Source organism: Callorhinchus milii, unplaced genomic scaffold, assembly GCF_018977255.1.
Source record: "Callorhinchus milii isolate IMCB2004 unplaced genomic scaffold, IMCB_Cmil_1.0 Scaffold2, whole genome shotgun sequence".
Lineage (NCBI taxonomy): Eukaryota > Metazoa > Chordata > Chondrichthyes > Chimaeriformes > Callorhinchidae > Callorhinchus > Callorhinchus milii.
Window position 1 is genome coordinate 15,059,420 of NW_024704743.1, and position 25,385 is coordinate 15,084,804.

Sequence of the window (25,385 nt, forward strand, 5' to 3'; positions counted from 1 at the left end):
GGCTGAGGGATTCCTGGTTAGAGTTCCAGAGGGTGGCGGCAGAAAAGCTGAAGGCCTGACCACCAATGGTGGGGAGTTATGGAGCGCAGTGGCTGCCGAGCAGAGGTTCTGAATAATCTGCAGCTTGAGAAGGCAAGAGTTGAGAAGAGCAGGGAGTCAGCCTAGTCGAGACCTGGACATATGAATGCATGGAGGGGGGTTTCAGCAGCCTGAGAGGAGAGGCAGTGGCAGAGTTAGGCAATGTTGCAAAGGTGGGGAAAGGCAGAACATGTCGTGATCTGGGGTTTAAAGCATAGTTGAGGGTCGAACAGGACACCAAGGTTGCACACTGGCTCTGTGAGATGGAGAGTGCATCCACAAAGTGATGCTGTTAGTGTCTGAGGTGAGGAGGCTCTGACAAGAGCCAAGCAGCAGGCCCTCCATCTTATCAACATTCAACGAGAGTAAATTTGCATCCAGGACTTGATGTCTGACAGACAATATGCCAGCACAGCAGTGGTCCTTGAGTTGAGGGTGGAGGCAGCGAGAGGTAGAGCAGGGCATCATTAGCATGTATGTGGAAATTAACCCCATTACTTGTATATCAGAGCGGGAGCATGTAAATATTAATGCAGAGCAGACGAAGGACAGAGAATATTTGAACCAAACCTAACTGAGCATGTGTCAAGCCAGGCTTATCCAAATCTAATTACCATCTTGAGCTGATATTAGCATACATCAGCTCAAAAGAAACCCTTTTTTCACCCAACACATTGGTCAGTGTCTACTAAAATCTTGCTAGATTTGGCTTGAAGATTCTCTTATGACCCACAAGCTTCCATAATGAAATATCCAATACCTGCTCACTAAAGCGACTTCCCAAACAGCTGAAACCAGACATCTTCAAACACACATACGGAGAAGCTTTAGCTCTCAGCAATATCTTTTCCCATGTGTTCAAGACACCATTGCATGGCACTAAAGCGTGACTGTCAGGGCAATATTATGCAAGCCAACTTGCAAAACAATCCCTATTATCGAAAAATTTGTGCAGCCCACATGAATATATGACCCAAGTGAAATGACAGGCCAAAATACCCAACAGGAATTCTTCCCTTATTAATCCAGCTGTTTGAAATCCTTCGTAAGGGGATACTAATAATAATCCTTGCATTTGATAATGCGCCATTCACATTGAGGCATTCTCAAAGAGCTTCACAGGATTTAGTGTAAAGTATAATGAATGTACATTTTGTAGACGAATGAGTTCCCCACATTATTTCCAAAGGAAAAACTGTTCGCAGGCTGAGCAAACAGAGCTCATTAGCTGTAATACAAACCTTGTAAATCCGGCCAAACCTCAAAACCCATAGTACAAACTCGCACAGATTTTCTAAATATTTATGTTGTTTATATTGGAGGAATGAGTTGGAAGTATGAAAACGACATGATTGAAGAAACAGCCAGAATTCTTGCTTGTAGCCAATTGCTCAACGCACAAGTTACTAGGAGAGGCACATTAATTACTTATGAAATGCCAAGAGTCAGTAGAGGAGATCTAGATGTCAGCATGCTGTGCCCAGAAGGTCAGAATCCTTTCTCCCAGCACTTTTAGAGAAAATTAAGTATTGCACCTGTCAAGTTCCGGAGCTGCTGCCCAGTAATGCGCCATATCAGTACCATAATCCATACAGATCAGAAGCTCACAGGTTCAAAACTGTTTGTCTCCTCAGTTAATGTCAAGGAAAGCAGAAGGTGATGCCAGTAATGGGGGGGAGGAGAAAAGAGAAAAGTGTGGAAATGGCAGGGTTCCCACTCGTGATCTGATGAGAAGTACACATGCATCGATGTGAAGCTGAGGTTTCTTGATGCCTGATGAAATGAAACTTGTTCTATCCTTGGAACCTGGTAGCCTTTCAGTCAGAGGATACACTCACACCAAACACTTTTCAATGTTGTGCAATTGTGCTCATCAGTTCAAAGCACATCTGAAACATGCTGGCATCAAATGGAGGCTAAGCAAAAGTCAACAGGACTGAAACACACCGTTATAACCTTACCTGGATGCTACTGAGGCACACCAAGCACCATACAGATAAAATGGCATATTTCACAAATACGATTACATTTTTTATCAAGTAACACAAACAAAAGGCCTCACTTTCCTAGTGTTTAAGATTACTTACACAGTAGGAAGGAGAAGACCAATTATGCAGTTTAGAACTAATCTGTATAAATGGTGTGTGGGGGTGAGGGAGAAAAAAAAGAGAACAGAACTGTGCTAAGCTGTGCTAAAGTGTGCTTATGGATGTGGCAATTGATATCTGAAGAAAGAAGTATAATTAAACAATTTTATTAAATTGCCCGAGTAAAATACATACAAAATGTACAAGAAATAAGTTTGGTCCAAAGAAAGCTAGCAACCTAATCACTGCAATCCAACAACCGTGGTCATGGTCACAAACTGTAGTTGAGAACAAATATCCCAGACATCATAGTGTGCCTATTATAGAATTGCACAGGGCGGTCAGTGTCTCCTCACTGGACCAATCAACTTTAATCTCACATCCCTGTTTTCCTACAAATACAATTATCTTTCTTCAAGTCTCCATACATTTTAATATTTTCAAGTATTTATCCAATTCCCTTTTAAACCATATAATGAACTCAGCTCCAATTGCCATTTTGTTGTACAGAAGACACAATTAATACCAAAGGCAAAGATTATTATTACTATACTGTGTAATAATTATCAGCGCCTTCCTCTAATCTTCCCCTCTTTCCAGAACTTTAGAGAATGTCAAGAAGAAACAGGACCAAAGGAATGCAAACTTGTTCACAATCATAAAGTAAAAAAAAATATTCACTGATAAGTCTGGATAGCATTTGATCACCTTTCTTCTTTGAGGCATGAAGCCTCAATAATCATATATTTGGCTAATAGGGAACTTAACTGGAAGCTTGGATTAAGCCACAAGGTAATAACCAAAGCCTAACTATTGGATTGCAAAGTTCACCCTTCACATTCACCCTTTACTTCACATAAAAATAACATTTTATTTGTATCATTTGGCGTTATTTGATAACCAAAAAGCTCTTTTACCTGATAATATTTAGCTGCCGCCTTCAATCCTTCATCATTCTCCAGATTCTGTTCTGCTGCAATCTGGCTAGCAAGTGCTCCAGCATTGAACAGCACACAGCTCTTTTCATATCCCAAACTACAAAGGGCTGCAAGCAGATGTAAAAGAAAACATACAATGAGGAGGAAAGAAAGTTGGGAGAGGGGGTAGCTGTCTAAAGAGGTACATTTAAAAAGAGGAAATTCACATTGGCTCTATCAATACTGAAGTACTAATAGTTCCCTTTTTCAGCTGTACGGTATTACTGTAGGGAAACGCTATGGGGAAGAGGAGGAAGTCATCAGAATTGCAGTACTGGGGATGGTGTTGGAGCTCACCACCTCCTAGCATAGCCAAAAACACCAGGAAACAGTTTTGTTCACCGATATTGCTGATTTGAGGATTTACAATTAACAATAAATCTAGTCAACAACAACAACAAAATTATATTTATAGAGTGCCCTTCACATCAGGAGGACGTCCCAAAGCGCTGAACAGTTAGGTGTCGGGGCCCGAGCATGGGGGAGGGGTGGTGTAGGGGTGAGGGAAGATAGAGAGGTGGGAGGAAGACCAAAGGCACGGTCGAAGAGAAGGGTCTTGAGACCGGCTTTGAAGGAGGCAAGGGAGGAAGCGAGGTGAAGGGACCATGGGATGAAGTTCCAGAGTGTGGGGGCAGAGAGGCTGAAAGCTCGGCCACCGATGTTAGGGCGGGTCGGCCGGGAGACATGGAGCAGGTCATATATCACAAATATATATATATATATATACACACACACACAAACAAATACCACAAATCAGAACGCCACACCAAGATTCAACAGAAACAGCTTTCCAACATCAAAAGTATAATAACTGTAAATACTTACCAAGCTTAACAGATCCTCCAAACAAAGATCCTTTGTCAAATGCATCTTTCCAGGTAAAAGTTATACAAATCTTTGAATTAAAAAAAAGAAAAAGTAAGCTCCCAAAACAATCAAGTTATTCACAAAACACAAATATTTTAACACTGATTTACATTTATTATTAAATAAAACTATCTGCCCGAGTCCTTTCAACAAGTTGCAGGGAATGCTCAGATTTTCAGTTACAACATAGCACCTCCCTACTTCTCCAACCTGCTCACACACCTTTGCTCTGCCCCCCGAACCCCTGCGTATAACAATCATTAGTGATTCCTTCATCCTCCGGAATGCCTCTGGAACTCCCTACGACAACCCCTCAGCCTCACCCCATCTTCTTATGCTCTATCTCTTTGACTGCGCCTACGTTCATCTCCCTCTCCCCTTTCTTCCTTGCTTGGCATCCAACCACTGTGCAGCAATCGAAGAAGCTATCCTGCATGAAGGGTGCTATCTATATACCTGCAAGGTATTGTTGTTTGAATACAAAGCAATTTGCTCATATGGAAATTTGACTCCCAAGATTACCATAAATCCAAACAATTGACAAAAAGAGCCAACTCCAGAGAACATACAAGTGGTGAATTGGGAGACCACCAATAAAATAATTTAGAATTTTTTTATTTCGTTTTTCTCAAGACCAACATCTCAAGACTAGGCCAGCATTTTTTGAAGTTTGTAACTAACCAACTTTTCTGCCATCATTTTACTAAAAATAAAATCAAAGATAGTCCAGTAGGCCAGTGTGAACCACAGTGATAAATTACTCTCTTTAAAACTGGTTAGACTTCAAACTTTGAAGCAGTGTGCAGAAATATGACTGACCAAATAGGAAAGTACAACCTGCTGTTATGCCCCAGCTCTTGAATCAGTCATGAGTAAACAAAGAAATACAAATCAAATCACGAGCTTCCCCATCTAGAGATCACTTGCAATCACATTACAAAACTCAGCACAAACTGGAGATGGAACCTGAGACTTTGCTCATTGGCCAACTGGACTACTCTATAATGAAGGATGATTCAGCATCTAATGGTTGTTTGCTTCATGCTAGGGTGTGAAACAATTCAGTTATGCTTTGAAGTCAGCTGACTGCATGATTCATTGAGCCCAAGCTCCATACTGGAAAGGCAACTGCAACTGGAAATGAGCACACCACCTTATTAAAGCAACATGTGTCAACTTCCACAAGATATTAGACAAGAAAATAATATACATATCTATAATATTTGTATTTTATAAACCAACTACAACATTGAAACATCAACGAATTCCATTGGCCATCAAATGTAGCAACTATGTACTTTGTAGGCCAAATATGTCAGCATACAAAAGACCCACAACCAGCCATGAAATGAAAGACCAATATTTCTGGAGCATTGTTTTGCCATGCACACCAGAATAAACTCCCTTCTCTTTTCAAATAGAGTCATATGATCTTTACATCCACCTGAACAAGCAGATAGGACCATGATTTAACATCTCATTCGAAGGACACTGTCTCCTACAATGTAAAATTCAGATGTTTCTTACTATCCAAGAATATTAAGACATGTAGGACAGCTCTTTTTTGGAGGTTGGTCAGCAGATTTCTAACATGGAGGCACCCATCACCATGCTTAAAACTAGGATGAGAGTGGTACTGTAATTGCGTCAGCCACACATGGAAATTGCTGTGTCTGGAATGGAATGTGTACTCTCTCCCTGGAGGGAAGCACCCGACTGACCTAATTCCGGAGCAGATTGGCAAGAGCTTCAATAATAATTAAACTGCCATTTTTAATCAAATGATACATCAAGGCCAATTATGTTTAATAGGGTTCTTGCAATTACAGTGCAGTCACATTATAACGCACTTTGTTATAGCACTGGTTTGCCTATAAGGCAGGTGCTCTGTTGACTTCCTAGTCTGCTCATTGCTATCAATGTACAACCTAATCTGCTCGCAGTAGTTGGCTTGATTGTGCATCACATCAATGCATAACCTAACGTGCTATTAAGAATAAGTTAAGTTTTCTTTTGCAAGGCTGGTGGCTTTCTGTGCACATGTTCAGCACGTAGGAAGTGATGTCAACAGCAACGTGATGCCCCGGAACTTGGCTTTTTCAGAGCAGGAAGCTGGCTGGATTTCTGTGGCATGCAGTGAAGTCAACTGTCATGTTGACCGCAATGCAGAAGCACAAACCAGTGATCGTGCCTCAACATAGCATCTTAACACAGGTGGCGGTATTATGGACCCCAACTGTTGTAAAACAGCTACACTCTACTCAATTAACTACTCAATAGTTAATATTAAGCCCCAATCTCCACACACAATAAGCGAGGTAAGAAGCTCTTTAAAAAATGCTAAACATGTATAGAAAAATATAACATTTTTATACCTGGTTTTCTGAGAATGGAAACTTCGGCTCAATAGCACATAGCTGATCATAATACCTGAAAGAGATGTAAATCAGTTTAAAGGATATGTATTTTCTATCTTAAGATACTTCTTTTACTTTGAATAAAGCCTCATTTGAGCCTTATTTTTTTGCCCTCTTGGACAAAGCAAATTATTATAATTGACTCAGTAAGAAGGCAGAAATTGAGGATCATCACCAAAAGTAAAAAAGGAGGGTAGAAGAACTGATGTTAACACCAAGATTTTTTAAGAATAGAATTCTGTACCACACATATCTGTTGAAGCCAAGTCCATAACAGTATTTAAAAGAGAATTGGTTAAATTCTCAAATCATATGTGACAAAAGCAGTGAATGGTACAAGAGTACATCGCTCCAGTAGAGGAGTTGTCACCATCACAGACAATGGCCTCCTTTTACGCTATAAGATTCTATAACTTGGCAGGTTGACAACATAAAATTTTAAGATTTCTAACGTAATGGTTTAAGTAAACCAAGTCTCGTTTAGGCAATGAAAGCCTTGATATAGAACAACGTTCTAATAACTAAAAAAGCAAGAAAAACAAAATTATGATAAATATTAATTAGCATTACTTTAAATATCCAATTTAAACCCCAAGTAAGCATCCATGCCATAAGTAATTCATTAATTTTCAGCACCTTGGGATGTTCTCCTGACGTGAAAGGCGCTATACAAATATAATCTTGTTGTTGTTAAGAGCAGGATGATAAAGTGGCAGAAATCTGACCATATTGTGATTCAGCTTCCCAATTGTCAATAAATGCATTGTTTGCTAGGAACAATGAATAATTAATAGACAACACTTACATTTATCTAGTGTCCTTTACAAGGGGTAGCATCTCAAGAGTTCTTAAACAAATGTATTAAATTCTAATTAAATAACTACCTTTTTTAAAAAAATGTATAAAGTATACAACACAAATTAAGTTCTCAGCCCCTTAAAATGAACATTAAATATTTTGAACACAGTAACACATAACAACCCAAATATTAATTCTAATCACTTGTGCTATTTCTAAGCGAGTGAGTTGTTCAAATCTTAGGAATTATTCTGAAAGAAGTTACATAGAAGCAATAATTTTGTGAATTATAACATTGATCAGATATGCTGCCATTGAATTCAGCTACAGCTCTTCAATGATCAGAAAGTCTAACTAATATGAACTTCAGTGTGCAAAATCACAACAGACAATCAAAGAACGCAACACCCAAGCTACACTTTCAGCACTGTTTAATGAAATGACAGCATTTCCAAACCAAGCTTCCTCAAAAACGATAAACTCTTCCAAACAAAATAGGTCTTCTCAAAACCTTGGCTTTGTTTTCAAACATTTATAAATTTGCATATTCAAATTACAAAAGGAATTCTCTATGCCAAACAGCTCTTGTACATTATTATATATAAGTACAATAGAAATAGAAGTCTGTCAAGTTGACATGTAGAGTGCTTTGTACAACATAGTCCTCGAGTCAATCATTTGGTTGACGGACATTAACACTGAAAAACATTCAAATAGAAATAAGGGAAACAAAAATGAGAAAAGGTATTAACAATAAAGCAGCAACATGTTCAGTACAATAGTAAAAGAATTCGAAAGAGTAAAAAGGCCACATAAATTATAAGCAATTTTAGGTGGAAGTCCACAAAACAAGAGGAAATTAAAAGGAGATCTTGAATGGAATTGTTTTACACAAGAATGTTAAAAATGTGTAGTTAGGCTCCTTAAGTGTTTTCTTCAAAAAAAATTGTTAGAACTTTCATACAGTTGTTTATTTAGAGAGTAGTTTTTAGGCAGGACTTTGAAACGCTACAGCTAGTATTAATTAATACACAACAATCTGGTGATCTTGTAAGAATAACCCTAATCCTTATATTTGCTATACTGGCTTATCATATTGAAACATCGCAAAGCACTTTACAGGATTTTACTCTAAGATGTAGCAACTGTATTTGTAGGTCATTTACATACATCTAAATTTGTATACAGCAATGTTCAATAAACAGTCATGAAATGAGTGACCAACTTTATTTGGGGGACTATTGGCCAGGACTTTGTTATGTGGCTTGCCTACCTAAATCTTGCACATCAATTTGTCAGAACTTGTGTGCTACTTTACCCGTTATAGGAAACACAGTATCTCTAGTCTTTGGAAATTCTTTACCAAGTTTGACCAATATGTTTTTGCAGTCTCAAGAAATCAGTTTAAATAGTGACAAATTTTGAGCCCCTTTTCTATTCTTCCAATGAGAGACACATAAAGCTTTACTTCAAGAGGTTTACTACCACATTAAAATTGCAAAACATACAATGATAGGCTGGCAACATTTCCAAACAGTTTACTGTTTTTTCTACTTTTAAGCCCAACTGTAAAGATAAACAATATTGCAATGTTCACCAGACAATAACATCTGAAGTGTAAGGATGTATGTATTTTACTCTTGCTCAGTGATGCTGTATTCCTATAGATAATAACCTATACTTCAGTGCGTTTGAAGACTGAAGCGTTCAGATAATAGTTAATATTATCTAATCATCTCAGTTCTGCAGACATGAAACTATTTACACAACACAATAATAAAAAAAATATTGCATTTGATATTGTGTCGAGAACATCTCAAATCACTTCATAAAGTTTCTGAGCACCTCTATGTAAACTGATACGAGCAGCCAACACGTTTAAATAAATTCATATTAGCCGTGAACTGCTGAGCCGTCCAAGTACTGGAGGATCCCTAAGTTCTCCTGAACAGGTTGTATTGTCAGCAATGCAGCTTTACCCTTATGACACGACTTCTGATTTGGGGCTGAGAGAGAAATCTGACAAATGATTTTGATAAAATTAATAGACAGCTGTGTTGCCCAGCTTGTGATTTTACCCAAAACACAAATTGCAATGCCATCCCAAAGCCAGCTTTATAACTGGGTAAAATGGATTATGCATTGGGATTTTGAACATTTACAAAATAAATAATAATTCTTGCAGGTAATATAGCACCTTATCACATCATTGAGATGTACAGGGCTTTACAGAATATACTGGATAATGGATTGAATTTTTCTTTTTTTAAAAAAGGGATTATTACCGCCAGAAAGTGATCCACCAATCGATTAAGAAACAGGTTTCTAATTATTGCAGGGTAAACAGAGGCACCTGGAATAAGGAAACTTGCTCAAGGTTTCACCCTGCCTGGGAATTGAACCCAGGTACTCTCGCTTGCGAGGCGGGTGATGTAACCAATATTCTACAGGACTCCACTCCAAAAGGTGGTTCATTTGTATTCAAATAAACTTTCCTCAGTTCTCACCACGCTTTACGACTGCCAGCATATCAATTTCAAAGTCCCCACCCTTACCTACAATTCTATCACACCGTGGCACCTTTTTTTCCTCAAATAGAAAACAGTAGGCATTCAAAAAATGTGGAAAAAAACAGTTATCTTAAACTTGAATTCACAGGTCCAGAAGGAAAATGTCTCAATCATTATTTCTTCCCCTTTGCCAAGGAGCTAACTGAACAGCTCTTTTCAAAACCATGTCACAAGTAAGGAAATTACATTGAAGTCCACTCAATTCTGACTACAATTGAAACCCTATTGCACAAGATGAATTTGTCCTTCCCCCAACCACTGATATTTATTTACTGAGTATAATTAAGAACAATCAACAAAGCACGGCAAAATGGCACAGTGCAACGAAGTCCGAACACTATGCCACATAAGTGTTTGGACACAGGTTTGTGTGTATTATGGAAAAGGCATACATGCTTGCCAACACTGCATATCACTAAGAAAAGCCCAGACGCTTATCTGCAGAAGGGCAAAACCACCTCCCAGCGACTGGCTTCGAAGCAATATTGGTGAAAACTAGATATTTCTACTATATTTTCCAGAAGAGTTAAATGGAAACTGCATTTGCTACTTTAAGAATTACAAGAATTTATCCAATCTAGTCAAGTCCTTTGCAAAATTTGTAACTTGTTGCTTTTGTGAACTCTTCTAAACATATAATGACCAAAGAAGATGACTTAGTGCAAGCAAAACATCTAAGAGAAATTATCTTACACTGCTCTCTATTCATAGCTTAAACAAAAATCTCCATGATTCAAACACCCCCCTACCCACAGTTTAACAACCTGTTATAATCTAAGACAATAAACTCTGACCAGGTGACATTCATGTGGTCCCTGTATATTTGTGGGCGAACGCGGCAGCCAATTGCGCACAGCAATGTCCCACAAACAGTCATGGATTGAAAATGACCAATTTTATTATTGTTTTTGGAGGAATTATTATTAGGCGTGTGGAGTAAGGAAACTTCCCCAAGGTTTCCCCCTGTCTGGAATTGAACTCGGGTCTCTCACTTGCAAAGCGAGTGCTCTAATCACTGAGCTACAGGACTCCATTATCAGTCTTCTTGCAACCTCAACTGCCAACTAGATAGTGTTACCATATTTTCCAGAAGAGTTAAATGGAAACTGCATTAGCTACTTCAGCTTGCAGATTATTTCACAATATGTTCATCTATTTAGTTTTCTATTTGTCTTGATTCAGCCTGAACTCAAGTGTTGTGAACTAGTTTATTCATCCAAACTCTTGGTGTAGTTGGGTTTTATTCATTCATGACTCCCATTTCCTAGTATGATACAATTTTACACCAAACCATAATATGATTGTACTGTGATGCCACCCTGCAATTTTCAATTTAGCAATATTCGGAAAAACAAGCTTGCAGAGCCAGTTTTCACACGATTAAAGAAATACTCCCTTCACAAAATGGATGACATCAGAAGAAATGTAAGTGATAACTTTGTAGAGAAAAAGGTTAGAGAAATTAAAATAGATAAAATTAATAAAATAAGTGAAATAGAAAAAAGAAAATGTGAGGAAAAAGGGACAACATATTCATGGATAATTCTTAAACTTTAAATTTATTTAAATTGTTTTTGTATTTTATCAGTTTAGGATAAAATTACCCAGATGTTTGAGTTCATTCGTTAGGATAAATCATATTTTTCCAGCATCAATGTTCTGAAAACATAAATCTGATTGCCACCCAGTCTTCTTAGAATTTAAGGATCAAGTTTCCACATCTATCCACTAATTCAGCAATTATAGTCCAAATAAATAACATCCACAAATCCACATTATCAGTTCTTTCAGCATTTTAAATAGCCGACTGAGCTGTCCATGCTATTGATCAGTTACCTACTCTACCAAAGAAATATTCAATCAAGAAAAAACTGAAAACATACTACCGATCGAACACAGATTTAGCTAGTGAATGTTTGAGGGTTGCTTCTTGATGACCCCGCAAGCCATTTATAGATAGCCCTCAGGCCATAGGATGGCCACCACTGGTTTAGACCAAAGTTGACAGACTCATGCATTGCTTCCTCTTGGTCTGCTCCACCCACACTATAGAACTGTTATATTTTCTTATAGATTACTTGAAGTTCAGTTTCCTAAATTCTGCTACTAAAAAATCTGATACTGTATAATAATAATCCTTGCATTTGATATAGCACCTTATAGGCTCTTCACAGGATATACTGCAAAATGAATTGACTGTATATTTTGTGGGTGAACAGTAGTGGATTGGCTAACCAATTTTTTTTTGCAGGATTCCGCCACGTTTAGCAATCCGCCAATCAACTGACAACTGGGTTCCTACTTACTGCTAAGTAAGAGGTGTGTGGAGTAAGGAAACTTACGTTTTACCCTGCCCGGGAATTGAACCCAGGTCCTCACGCTTGCGAGGCAAGTGTTCTAACCACGTAACTACAAGACTCCACAATACTAAGGTACAGGACTCCATAATATTATTACTATAATACTAAATTCTAAAACCATTCTCAAAGAAAACCAAAATAATCCAGCCAAACATCTATCGGTTTTAGCCAGATAGGAATTTAAAATGAGTAAATGAGTACCAAATTACTATTAGTAAAAATTAAAATATATCTATATGAAAAACTGGACAGTCCTTAAACTCATTGGAAACAAGCGATTCAAAACTGAAATTGGATATACAAGCCGGTTACAGACAGAAGGAACATAAGGTGTTTTACCAATAAATTGTACAATCCCCTTGATAATCGATAGAAATCATCTATCATCCTTATTTATCTGCATAACAATTACTCATTGTACACATTCTCTTTGCAGTTAGCTTATAAATTCAAGCACACATGTGTAAAGCAACTAATCATTTTTAACTAAAAACACTTTTTCAAAAGTTTATTTTCTCAGTTTTGTTTTGAAATATTTGTATTGTACTTTATCCTCAAATCATGATATGTTAACAAGTAGTCTCTGGGCAATTCGTCACTCCAAAGGAAAAGAGCTCAGCGACAAATTATCCTGAGTGGCGTGTTAGGCATGGGTTCTCCCGAGTCACAAGGGGCCAATGTGACTGGTGCAGATGCTCAGCAAAGGTGGAGTATGCATTCTCAGATGCATCGCAAAGGCCTCTGTTCCAACGGAGGGACACATTGTGGCCTCGTTCCGTCAGGGTACGACAGAAAGCCTCTGCGATGGAAGATACCATCTTATACCATAAGTTATCCAATCAATTTTACAATGTAAATACTTACAAGAATTTCTAGAATGCAACCAGTTACGTGTTATGCAGAATGGAGTCCCTTACTAACTATTTGTATGGGAAGCAGCCGTGGTACTGACAGCATGGTGACTGAAGTGGTAGTGACAAGTTAAGCCAGGATCGAGTTATCAGAAGTTTACTGTAGTATCCCAACTGGTATCAGCTCAGATGTTCTGTTGATAAAAATCTCACCTCTGAGCCAGGTTGTGGGTTCTTGCCCCACCTTTAGGACTTTGAGACCATAGTCTAGGTTGACATTTCAATGCAGTGCTGGAGGAGAGCTGGATTATCAGAGGTGGTGTACATCAGGTGCTATTTTAAGCCAAGGTTCTTTCTGCCCATTTTGGTGAGTGTTAAAGATAAAATAGCTCTTCAATTCATGATTTTTTGTGGGACCTTTCTGTGTACAAATTTTTGTAAACAAAAATAAATTCCACTCATGGCCATGACAAAAAATATCCCAATGTCAAGACCCAGTATTTCCTGCTATGAAACAACAGGGTGATAATGAATTCCAAAGGTGGGACACTTTGAAACAAAGAAAGCAATAAGAAGTGCAAAAAGGGTATACGAGAAAAAACTTGCAAGGAATATCAAGGGCAACAGTAAACATTTTTATAAATATGAGAGAAAGAGAGTGGTAAAGGGTACTTTGGGCCTATTAAAGGCAGATTGTTGAATGAATTCCTTGCTTCCAATTTCACAGTAGAGGAAGAGGACAAAATATCAGTGGTACAAGGGAACCTAAAAATAAGCCAAAGAAGTACTAAATGGATTTATAAATACAAAAATGGTAATGGAGAAAATAATGGAACTACAGATAGACAAGTCTCCAGGACCTGATAAGATTCCACCCCATGGTATTAAAATAAGTAGGTGGGAAAATTGCAGACGTGTTAGTCATCATTTTGATTACCCCCATCCAACCCCGAAAAAACATCAAACGGGAGGACAATGTTGCTATTGTTATTCACCGTAAAGTGAATTGTGGGTGAAATGCGGCAGCCAATTGCTCACAACAGTATCCCACAAACAGTCATGGACTGAATGACCTATTTATTATTATTTACTTTGTTTTTTTAAAAAAAGGAATTATTACCCCCGGAAAAGCGATGCGGCAATCGACTAATAACCGGGTTTCAACTTAATGCTAGATAAACAGAGGCATGTGGACTAACGAAACTTGCCCAACATTTCTCCCTGCCGGGAATCAAACACAGGTCTCTCGCTTGCGAAGCAAGTGCTCTAACTACTGAGCTACAAGATTTCACAGGAGCAGGAAGTTACAAAGACTTAAGAGAGATTAAGCCGGTAGATAAAACTGGCAGATGCAATTCAATGTGGTGAGTTGTGAGGTCATCCACTATGGATCCAAAACTTACAAAACAAATATTTTCTAAATGGTGAGAAACTAAGAACTGTGAAAGAGCAAAGGGATTTGGGTGTCCACGTGCACAAATCACTAAAAACAAGCTCACAGGTACAAAAAGTTATCCAAAAGGCTAATGGCCTTTATCTCAAGGGGGCTGGAATACAAAGGAGAGGAAATGATGTTTCGACTATATAGACCCTTGGTCAGACACCATCTGGAGTACAGCATTCAGTTTTGGACACTGCCTCAGGAAAGATATATTGGCTCTGGAGGGAGTGCAGCACAAATTCACCAGAATGATACCAGGGCTAAAAGGGTTAAATTATGAGGACAGGTTGCATAATCTTGGTCTCTATTCCCTTCAGTTTAGAAAGTTAATGGGTGAACTGATGGAGATTTTTAAAATAATAAAAGGATTCGATAGGATAGATACAGAGAAACTATTTCCTCTGGTAGAGGGCATATTCTTAAAATTAGAGCTAGACCATTTAGGAGTAAAATTAGGAGGCAGTTTTTCCACCCAAAGAGTAGTGAAAATCTGGAACTCTCTCCCCCAAAAGGCTCTGCATACCAGATCCATTCACATCTTCAAGACTGAGATGGATAGATATTTGTTAGGTCAGGGTATTAAAGGATACAGAGCAAGGATAGGTAATCGGACTTGAGGTACAGGTCAGCCATGATTTTATTTTACAGGCTTGAGGGGCTGAATGGCCTACTCCAGTTTCTATGATAGTGTGCTGTCCCATGGAATATATTGATATCAAGTAAACTAAATAAACAAAGATGAATCATAGAAATGTTCAGATGGCAACCATTTCGCCAATCGAGTCTGCACTGGTTCTCAAAGCATGGTGTTTAAACTTACTGCCCTGCCTAATCCCCAACACTTTCAAGCCTTTATTCTTCATATATCTGTCCACATCCCTCTAGAAACCTGTAACAATGGGCACTATTACCTTATTTAGCAGAGCATTTCACATCCAAACTGAGTGAAAAAAACTCCTAACCTCTCGTTGTAACACAAATATAGCCTGTCGTCATTGACTCTCAATGGAAACTTTTTCATCTTATTTCAATTATGAGCATTAACGTGTTTATATATAGCACATATAAAATAAACAAGATATTCCAAGCTCTTATTTAAAAAAAATTAAGTTGCCAAACTGGTTTGAAACGGGAGACAATAAAAGAGCACAACTAAGGAGGAGGAGCAGCAAGCAGGTAACCAGGCCTGATGCTTGTGGGGGAGAGAGCAGAGGGAGGGAGGGGAGCAGAGAGGGGGGGAGGGAGGGGAGCAGAGAGCAGGGAGGGGGGGAGAGGGGGGAAGCGCAGAGGAGGGGGGGAGAGAGGGGGGAAGCGCAGAGGAGGGGGGGGAAGCGCAGAGGAGGGGGGGAAGCGCAGAGGAGGGGGGGGAAGCGCACAGGAGGGGGGGGAAGCGCAGAGGAGGGGGGGGAAGCGCAGAGGAGGGGGGGGGGGGGAAGCGCAGAGGGAGGGGGAAGCGCAGAGGGGGGGGGAAGCGCAGGTGTGTGGGGAGTGCCGCGCGCGTGCACGTGTGTCGGAGTGCGCGGGTGTGTGGCGAGTATATGGGTGCGAGGCACCTGGTGCAGTCAGTCAGTCGGGCCTCCTCCCACCCCCACCAGACACCGCCTGGATTCCCGTAGCCACGGCCGCGCTCCCCCCGCGTGGCTGAAGCTGCTGCTCCTCTCCTCGCGGTCCCCCGCCCCGGGGGCCGGGCCGGGCTGGGCCGAGCCGGGCCGGGCTGGGCCGGGCCGGGCCGGGCCTCACCTGAGCAGGATTTCCAGGGAGCTGTCGTGCTTGTCGAGCGGCCTGCCCACGGCGCTCTTGCGCAGTTTGCTGAGCTCCTCGGCCGCCCTGATGTACTCGGACTGGGCCTCGCCGCTCGGGTTGGTGCTGGCGATGAACTTGGAGAGCGGTTTGGCGAAGTCCACCTCCGAGGACTTCTTGAGCGGCACCGACACGAACCCGGTCGCCATCGTTACCGGCTCGAGAGTGGCGGCAGCGCTGGCTGACTTCCGCCAGTGACGTCAGAGGCCGCAGTCAGGTGGTGCAGAGGCCGGCGCTGCCCAACAGTCTGTCCCAACAAGTTGGTGGGGGGGTGGGGGAGGAGCGAGGCGGGGAACAAGGACTGTCAATCATAATAATAATATAATAGTAATAATCCTTGCATTTGATATTGCATTTGATACAGGGCCTTATCACCTCGCGCTTCACAGGATATACTGGAAAGTGAATTAACTGTGTTTTGGGGGTGAAACGCGGCAGCCAATTAATTGCACACAGCGGCGGCCCGCAAACAGCCGTGGATTGAAGTGACCAAATTATTATTATTATTATTATTATTACCCTAATCCACCAATTGACTTGACAGCTAGATTCAAATTTACTGCCAGGTAAACAAGACGTGTTGGGTAAGGAAACTTACCCTAACGTTTCGCCCCGCCCAGGAATCGAATGCGGATCCTCTCGCTTGCAAGGCGAGTGCTCTAACCACTACACGACAGGAGTCCACAACCCATTTGACCTCATTTTTCTTTATCGCCTGCAAGGATGGGTGCCACCAATTGGGAGGAGATGGCACCCAGTACAGCTTGCATTCCCAGTCTGGCTCAGTGGGTGGCACTCCCGCCTCTGAGTCACAAGCTTGTTGGTTCCAAGACCGAAGTCAGGACTTTAAACCAATTATCCAGTCTAATGGTAGCCAACCATTTATATTCAGCCAATAAAATAAGTGTTCTTGATTGAATATTTCTTGATTTTTTTTGCCATATATGAAGAAATATTCAATCAAGAAAAAGCTGAAAATACATGAGCGATCCAATATGGACTTACATAGTACGAATTGTCAGGGGTGGGGTGAGGGGGGTGCTTCTTGATCGCCCCATCAGCCACTTCCAAACCTCAGGTTAGCTTCTTCTGGTCTAGAAGAAGTTTGCCTACAACATTGCACATTATATTAACTCCTATAAAGTACTCCAATACATTAGATACACAGCATATAAACAGGCCATTTGGCCTAACTGGTCTATTCCCAGTGTTTATGCTCCACATGAGCCTCCTCCTGCCCTTCTTCAACTAAGCCTTCAAGCATAACCTTCTATTCCTTTCTCCCTCATGTACCTCTCTAGCTTCCCCTTAAATACATCTATGCTATTTGCCTCAACAACTCCTTGTGGTAACATGTTCCACATTCCCACTACTCTCTGTGTGAAGAAATTTCTTCTAATTTCCCTGTTTGATCAATTTGTGACTATTGTATATTGATGGCCCCTGGTTTTGGTCTCCCCCACAGTGGAAACATCTTCCCTATGTCTACCCTATCAAAACCTTTCATCATTTTAAAGACCTCTATCAGGTCACCCCTTACCTTCTCCTTTTCAAGAGAAAAGAGTCCAAGCATTTTCAACCTTTCCTAATAGGTATAACCTCTTAGTTTTGGGATCATCCTTGTGAATCTCCTTTGCACCCTCTCCAGTGCCTCTACATCCGTTCTATAATGTGGGGACCAGAACTGCACACAGTATTCTAAGTGTGGTCTAACCAAGGTCCTATAGAAGTTTACCATAACTTCCCTGCTTTTCTTATCAATCCCTCTAGAAATGAACCCCAATGCCTGGTTTGCCTTTTTTATGGCCTTATTAATCTGCGTTGCTACTTTTAGTGAATTGTGTATGTGTACCCCAGGATCCCTTTGCTCCTCTATCCCATTTAGGTTATTATTTTCCAGGATGTATGTGATTTCCTTATTCCTTCTACCAAAATGTACCACCTCACACTTTTCTACATTGAAATGCATTTGCCATTTAATGCCCATTCAGCAAGTTTATTAATGTCTTGCTGTAATGTGTCGCAGTCCTCTGTATTAACTATTCCCCCCAATTTGGTGTCACCTGCAAATTTTGAAATTGTACTGCTGATTCCCAAGTCCAAATCATGAATGTATATTGTGAACAACAGTGGTCCCAATACTGATCCTTGTGGAACACCACTGCCCACCCCCTGCCAGTCTGAGAAGCTATCCTTTACCCCTATTCTCTGTTTTCTGTTTTGCAGCCAGCTTGCTATTTTTCCCCTGACTCCACATGCTCTGACCTTATTCATTAGTCTATTATGTGATTCCTTATCGAACACCTTTTAGAAATCTAAATATATTACATCTACCACATTACCCTTGTCTCCTCTTTCTGTTACTACCTTCAAAGAATTCAATGAAGTTGGTCAAACATGATCTACCTTTTTGAAATCCGTGCTGACTATTCTTTATTATGTTTTCCATTTCTAGATGTTTTTCTATTACCTCTTTCGGGAGGATTCCATTATCTTTCCTACCACCGATGTTAAGCTAACAAGTATATAGTTCCCTGGGCTTGTTCTATCTCCCTTTATAAATATAGGTATAACATTAGCTATCCTCCAATCCTCTGGCACTACTCCCTTTTCTAATGAGTTATTATATATGTGTAATAGTGCCTCTGCTATCTTTTCCTTCGATTCTTTTAAAACACACAGATGCAATCCATCTGGACCAGGGGATTTATCCTCTCTGAGTTTCATTACTTTTTTGATTATATCTCCCTTTGTATCTTAAATGTATTTATATTATTTTCGATCTCTTCTACTGTTATGTCCTCCTGATTCATCTCCCTGGTGAATACTGAGACAAAGTAATTATTTAACATTTCTGCCATTTCGCTTTCGCGGTCTGTAATCTTATCTTGTCCATCCTTTAGTAGCCCTATTCCTATTTTGATTTATCTTTTGTTATTTATATGTCTGTAGAATATTTTACTATTTCTTTATATTCCTTGATAATTTAATTTCATAATTCCTCTTTGCCTTCCTAATTGTTTTTTTTGACTATTTTCCTGACCTCTTCGTATTTTTTTTTGTCATGCTCTCCCTTGTTGTTTACATACTTAGTTGAACACCTCTTTCCTGAGTCTCAACTTTGCCCTTATGTCTTTATTCATCCATGGTGTCTCATTATTATTTAGCTTTGTCTTTTTAGTGGAATATATTTCTCCTGGACTATTGATCACTGTTTTAAATGTTTCCCACTGCTGCTCTGTCTCTTTGTTTGCCAATATTGTTTTCCAGTTTTTTTTTTCAAGTTCCATTCTCAACCTCTCAAAATCAGCTTTATTCCTATCTATTACCCTGCTTTTTGTCATACTGATGTCTTTCTCAATCATTATCTTAAACCTTATTAAATTATGATCGCTATTACCTAGATGTACTTGTACTTTTCTTATCTACTCTGGTTCATTTCTCATTACTAAATCCAGCAGGGATTTCCCCCTTGTTGGGCCGCTTACATACTGGGTAAGAAAGGAATCCTGTACACATTGAAGGAACTCCATTCCCTTATCCCCTTTATCTACCTCTTCTAGCCAATTTAGTAGTTGAAATCCTCCATGATTATTACATTATGCTTTTACTCATTTCCCTAATTTGCTTGCATATTTCTTCCTCTGCCTTCCTTCAACTATTAAGTGGTCTGTAGAGTACCCCTATTTGTGTGATTGATCCCTTATCTTTTATCTCTATCCACATAGATTCCGTTTCTATCTGATGGCTTTGTCCCTTTTTTCTACTGCCATGATGTTATCCCTAATGAGTACAGCTTCTCCACTGCCCTTTTTCCCATCTCTATCCTTTCTAAATACGTTATACCCTGCAATGTTTAATTGCCAATTCTGTTCATTTTGTAGCCACGTTTCAGTAATCCCAATTATATCTGGTTCCTCACTACAAATTATTGCCGCCAGTTCTCCTGTTTTATTTCAGATGCGGTGTACATTGCTGCACAGACAGTTTACTTTATTATTATTAATTGTTCCTCATTTTATTTTTGACAGTGTTTTCACACTTCTGTTCTTTAATTGTATTAATTCCCTGACCATTTATATTCTCCGTATTTCTTACTTTGTCTGGCTTGAGCCATTTCCTTCTGATCCTTCCTGACACAAGAGGTACTATAAGTAAAGCAAGGTTAATTATTGTGTAGTAGAGAAATGATAATTGTACCAATTGGGATCAGCCCCATCGTGGATATGCAAAGAATGAACAGTGGATGGCTTGCAACCGAGCTTGCAACCCTCGCTCGCCTCCACTGGCTCCCCATCCCCCAGAGGATTGATTTCAAGATCCTCATCCTCACCTACAAGGCCATTCACGGCCTTGCTCCCTCCTACCTCTCCAACCTACTATCCCCCTACCTACCTGCCCGTACCCTCCGTTCCTCTGGCTCCGGTCTGCACCACGTCCCCCGCCCCAACCGCCCTACTATCGGTGGTCGGGCCTTAAGCCTCTCAGCCCCCAGGCTCTGGAACTCCATCCCCCAGTGCCTTCGCCTTGCTTCCTCCCTTTCCTTCTTCAAGGCCGGTCTCAAAACCTTTCTCTTTGAGCGTGCCTTCAGCTCCCCTCTCGACTCTCTTCCTCCTCCTCGCTCCCTCCCTTCCCTCCCCTCACCCTGACCATTTCCCCCCTCCTCTCTCCCTCCCTTCCCTCCCTCACCCTGACCATTTCCCCCCTGCTCGGGTCATGACCCAACTGTGCAGCGCCTTGGGACGTCCTCCTGACGTGAAAGGCGCTCTATAAATGGAATCTTGTTGTTGTTGTTGTTGTTGTGGGGGTTGGATTTGGGAGGGGGAAGGAGTGAGGGATGGGGTACAGACCAAAGGGGATGGGGTGAGGAGGGTAAGATGACTGAAGGTGGGGTCAAAGACGAAGGTCTTGAAACAGATCTTGAAGGAGGAAAGGGAGGGACGAGGCAAAGGGACTCTGACATGGAGTTTCAAAGAGTGGTAGCAGAAAGGTTAAAGGCCCATTCACCAATATGAGGGCGGGGGGCAGACCAGGGATGTGAAGCAGACCAGTGCCTGCCCCGCACAGGGAGTAGGCATGAGTGCTAGGATATTAGAAGGTCACAAAAGTAGGGTGGGGCAAGTCTGAAGGGATTTAAAAGTGAGGAGACGATGTTGAACTTGATCCTCTAGGTAGGGGACGATGAGCTATGGAGCTGGGTGAGGAGGGGAAGCAATAGGATCACAGAACCTTGTGAGGGGAAGAATGCCAACTTCCCAACGCCAAGTTCTGAATAGTCCACAGCTTGAGGGGGGAAAAGTTGGGAAGTCCAGTGAGCAGAGAGTTGCCATAGTTTTTCTTTGTACATGATAAGAGCATGGATAAGGGTCTCGGCAAGTTGAGGGAGAGGTTGTGGTGGAGGTAGGCAATGTTGCAGAGGTGGGGAGAGCTAAACAGGTCAGAATACAAACTTGGGGTTTAAAGAACAAATTGAGAGTTGAACAAGATACTGAGGTTCCACACTGGCTCAATGAGGTGGATTGTACATCAGTGTAGAATGAGCCTATAATGTAGATCAATTCAGCACCTGAAGTGAAAAGCTGCTGATAGGAATCAAGCAGGAGAGCCTTCATCGTGTCGACATTCAAATGGAGAAAGTTAGCTCTTATCCAGGACTTGATGGGCAATCAGTCAGTATTGATGCAATATGTCAAAGTAGTTCTGCCCAGCAGAGAACCAGATTGCATCACTAAGTGGTATTTCAAGGGAGCTCAAATAGATGACCTAACAAAATACAGTCATTACACTTTACAGAATATCATGTGAAGCACTTTGAGATGTCTCAATTATTATATACTTTGTAATCTTACAAGAAAATCACTTTATACCATCTCCTCTGATATTTCATATTGCAATTAATTCTGATACTCATGGGGTCAATGGAAATCTGGATCCCAGGTTCAATAGAAATTCCCAAACAATCACAATTAGAAATTTTATGCAGATCCCATGAGAATCAATCATAAACGCTTGCAGGTTTGTCGTTGCTTTGAAGTCAAGACTCTTGATCCATCCCTGCTCAATAACTAACATCCCATCTCCAACCTCCCTTTCCTTTCCAAGGTCCTTGAAAGAGTTGTTGCTTCACTCCTTCCTCTCTTCCACTCCCTTTACGAACCCCTCCAATCGGGATTCCCCACTGCCCTGGTCAAGGTGGCAAATGACATTCTGTCCATCTGTGACTAGGCCATCTGTGACCAGCGCTCACAGCGCTCTGTCTCCTCGATCTCTCTGCTGCCTTTGACACTGTGGACCATGCTCTCCTCTCACCTCAACCTTCAAAGTTCTGTCCTTGAATGGTTCAGATCCTATCTCTCACATTGGCTCCACTTTGTCTCCACAAATGGCTTCTCCTCCAACCCCCGCCCCAAGTTATGTGGTGTTGTTCAAGGCTCAGTCCTCTCCTCTTCAACCTGTACATGCTCCCTCTTGGTGACATCATTCGCAGTCATGGGGTCAACTTCCACATGTATACGGATGACACCCAACGCTATCTCTCTGCCTCAACCCCAGGACCACTGCTATCTTGACAGTCTGCCTGTCGGACATCAAGTCCTGATGAGAGCCAACTTTCTACAGTTGAATGTCAGCAAGACCAAGGCTCGCCTGATTGGCTCGTGCCAGCACCTCCACATCTCAGGCACTGGCAGCATCAGCATCCATGGATGCACACTCCATCTTAACAAGCCAGTCAGGAACCTAGATGTCTTGTTCGACCCTCAACTATCCTGCCATGACCCACTCTGCTTCCCCCACCTTCGCAATATTGCCCAACTCCGCCACTGTCTCACCCCTCAGGCCACTGAAACCCTCATACATGCCTTCATTACATCCAGGCTCGACTATGCCAACTCCCTGCTTGTCGACTTTTCCAACTCTTCCCTCCACAAACTGTAGATTATCCAGATCTCTGCAGCTCTTGTCCTCTCTCGCGCCATGGTCCATCACACCCCACCTCGCCCGCCTCCTTTGGCTTCCCATCCTTCGGAGGATCAAGTTAAAAACTCTCGTCCTCACCTGACTTGCTAACCCCTTATCAACCTGCCGCTCCCTTCGCACAACAGGCTCCAGCCTGCTCCATGTCCCCAGCCTCCACACCATCAGCGGTCAGGCCTTCAGCTTCTCCCCCACCATCTAGAACTCCATCACACATTCCATTCGCCTCACTCCCTTCCCTCCTTCAAAGCATGCCTCAAGACTCTCCTCTTCGACTGTGCCTTCGGCCACCCTGCTACCCTCTCTGCCCTCTCTGATCCCAACTCCTCCTTGCTCGGGTTCTAATCCCTAACTGTTCAGTGCTTTACGACATCCTCCCGATATGAAAGGCACTTTACAAATGTAATTTTGTATTGTATTGATCTTGGAAGTTACAAAATAATGGACAGAGATATTTGAAAAGTCACCATTTTGTGGAGAATGTTTTGATTAAAAAATTCCGGAGGGTCAGAAGAATCCTTCCTTTGCAAAGTAGCAGAGATCTGCTTTGATATAATTATTTCCAGCTGTGTCCTGTTGTTATGCAACCATAAATACAAAATCTGGGTAATTAGCACTAGTGCCCTCAGTACAGTCAACGTCACGCTTATTTATCAGTGGATGTTCACATGCTTTGTTTTAATTATTTGCATTTATGAAGATAAACAGCTGATGTTATCAATTCAAATTATACTTACTTCCTGTATATGCAAGAAGACGGTGATAATGATAACTTGCGTTTATGTAGAGTCTTTCACATGAAACAAACAATTTAAAGCCTTTTACAATTTTACAAAATTAAATTAATTAGAAATGAAAGTGAATGTTGTTATACCAGCAGACGCTGCAGCCCACTTGTGCCAGCAATGAGCGATAAACAATAATGAAATGACTTGCTAATTAATTAGAATTAGATTTATTTGAGTTGGTAGGAAATAATTCGGATAAACTGTCAGAAAGGCTCCATGATTCTTTGAAATAACAATGGCAGGGCAGTCCTTTTACGTGTATCTTAATTGTAAGATAGAATGAACATAAATTAAAAACACAATTTAAAAATGGGATGATAATCTGGAAAATAAGAAATTTGTATTTAGCAGAGTATTGTTATGAGGGGAAACATTGATCAAGAGATGTGTTTCAAAAAGAATGTACTACAAAGAAAAGATCTCACCCGTTTAAAAAGACCAATTGGTACATCAACCTCTTTTTCCAACTGAGCCGTATACAGTAATATAATAGTAACAATAATAATAATCCTTATATTTGATATAGTACTTTTCACTTCAGGAGGACATCCAGAATATACTGTAAAGTGCAATGACTGTAACTTTTGTAGGAGAACGTGGCAACCAACTACACATAACAATGCCTTGACGTGAATGACCAATTTTAATTGGGGATTGTAGGCCAGGGAAAAGCTTGCTTCTCTTTTCAAACAGTGCCATGGGATCTTTAACAGAACAGGCATAAGGGGCCTGAATTGAACATCTCACCCGAAGGAGAAATTAAAAGCAAATCAAAATTTAAGGAAGGTATATGTATCCACAGTGCCCAATGACAGAAGCATGCCTTCCAAGAAACTGATGTGCCATGCTGTGGTTGAAGGGATGAGCTACCTCAGTGTACAAATATCAGATTGTGAGGGTGCAGTAAGGGGTAATTAGTAAGACGTGAGTTTGTGTTCACAATGAGGATTCACAGGTGATGTCAGCTAGAGGGACAGATATTTTTTGTAAAGCTCGCTATGTTTGCTTATCAATCACTTCGCTTATTAATCTAACAGTGTGCGAGAGGCCTGTGCGAGTGCATTGTGTTATTGCTTCCCTGCTTAAAATCATTGAGTTAAAAAGTTTTATGACTTAGAAGAAGTGTCAACAAAAGGAAGATTGAATGGGGTGTTGAACCTTTGCCATTTGGGACCAGGGGTCTCAAGGGGTGTGAAGAAGTGATTGGATGAACCATTCACAAAGACTAAATTGAGGTATACAGGAGGGGTGTTGAGCTAAATTCAAAGAGAGAGGATTAATAGAGTTGGATTAATACGTGAATTAACAATACATTTTTAAAAACTAAACGGATTAAGGGATATGGGGATAGGGCGGATAAATGAAATTAGGTTAGA

The 25,385-nt window shown here is 40.8% G+C and overlaps 1 protein-coding gene across 3 annotated transcripts in view; it reads right to left on the reverse strand.

Moving 5' to 3' along the window:
* LOC103181533 (programmed cell death 6 interacting protein) overlaps nt 1–16,435 on the reverse strand; it is a 39,604-nt gene extending 23,169 nt beyond the window's left edge. For 2 of the 3 annotated variants that reach the window (XM_007898083.2, XM_007898081.2), the window contains exons 1-4: nt 16,187–16,435; nt 6,385–6,439; nt 3,968–4,037; nt 3,083–3,210 (exon numbers count right to left, since the gene is read on the reverse strand). In XM_007898083.2, the coding sequence (XP_007896274.2) occupies nt 3,083–3,210; nt 3,968–4,037; nt 6,385–6,439; nt 16,187–16,395 (462 nt within the window). In that variant the 5' untranslated portion in view covers nt 16,396–16,435. The remainder of the gene's footprint in view (nt 1–3,082; nt 3,211–3,967; nt 4,038–6,384; nt 6,440–16,186) is intronic. The other variant, XM_007898082.2, reaches the window with a different exon arrangement.
* Between the last annotated feature and the right edge of the window lie 8,950 nt (nt 16,436–25,385).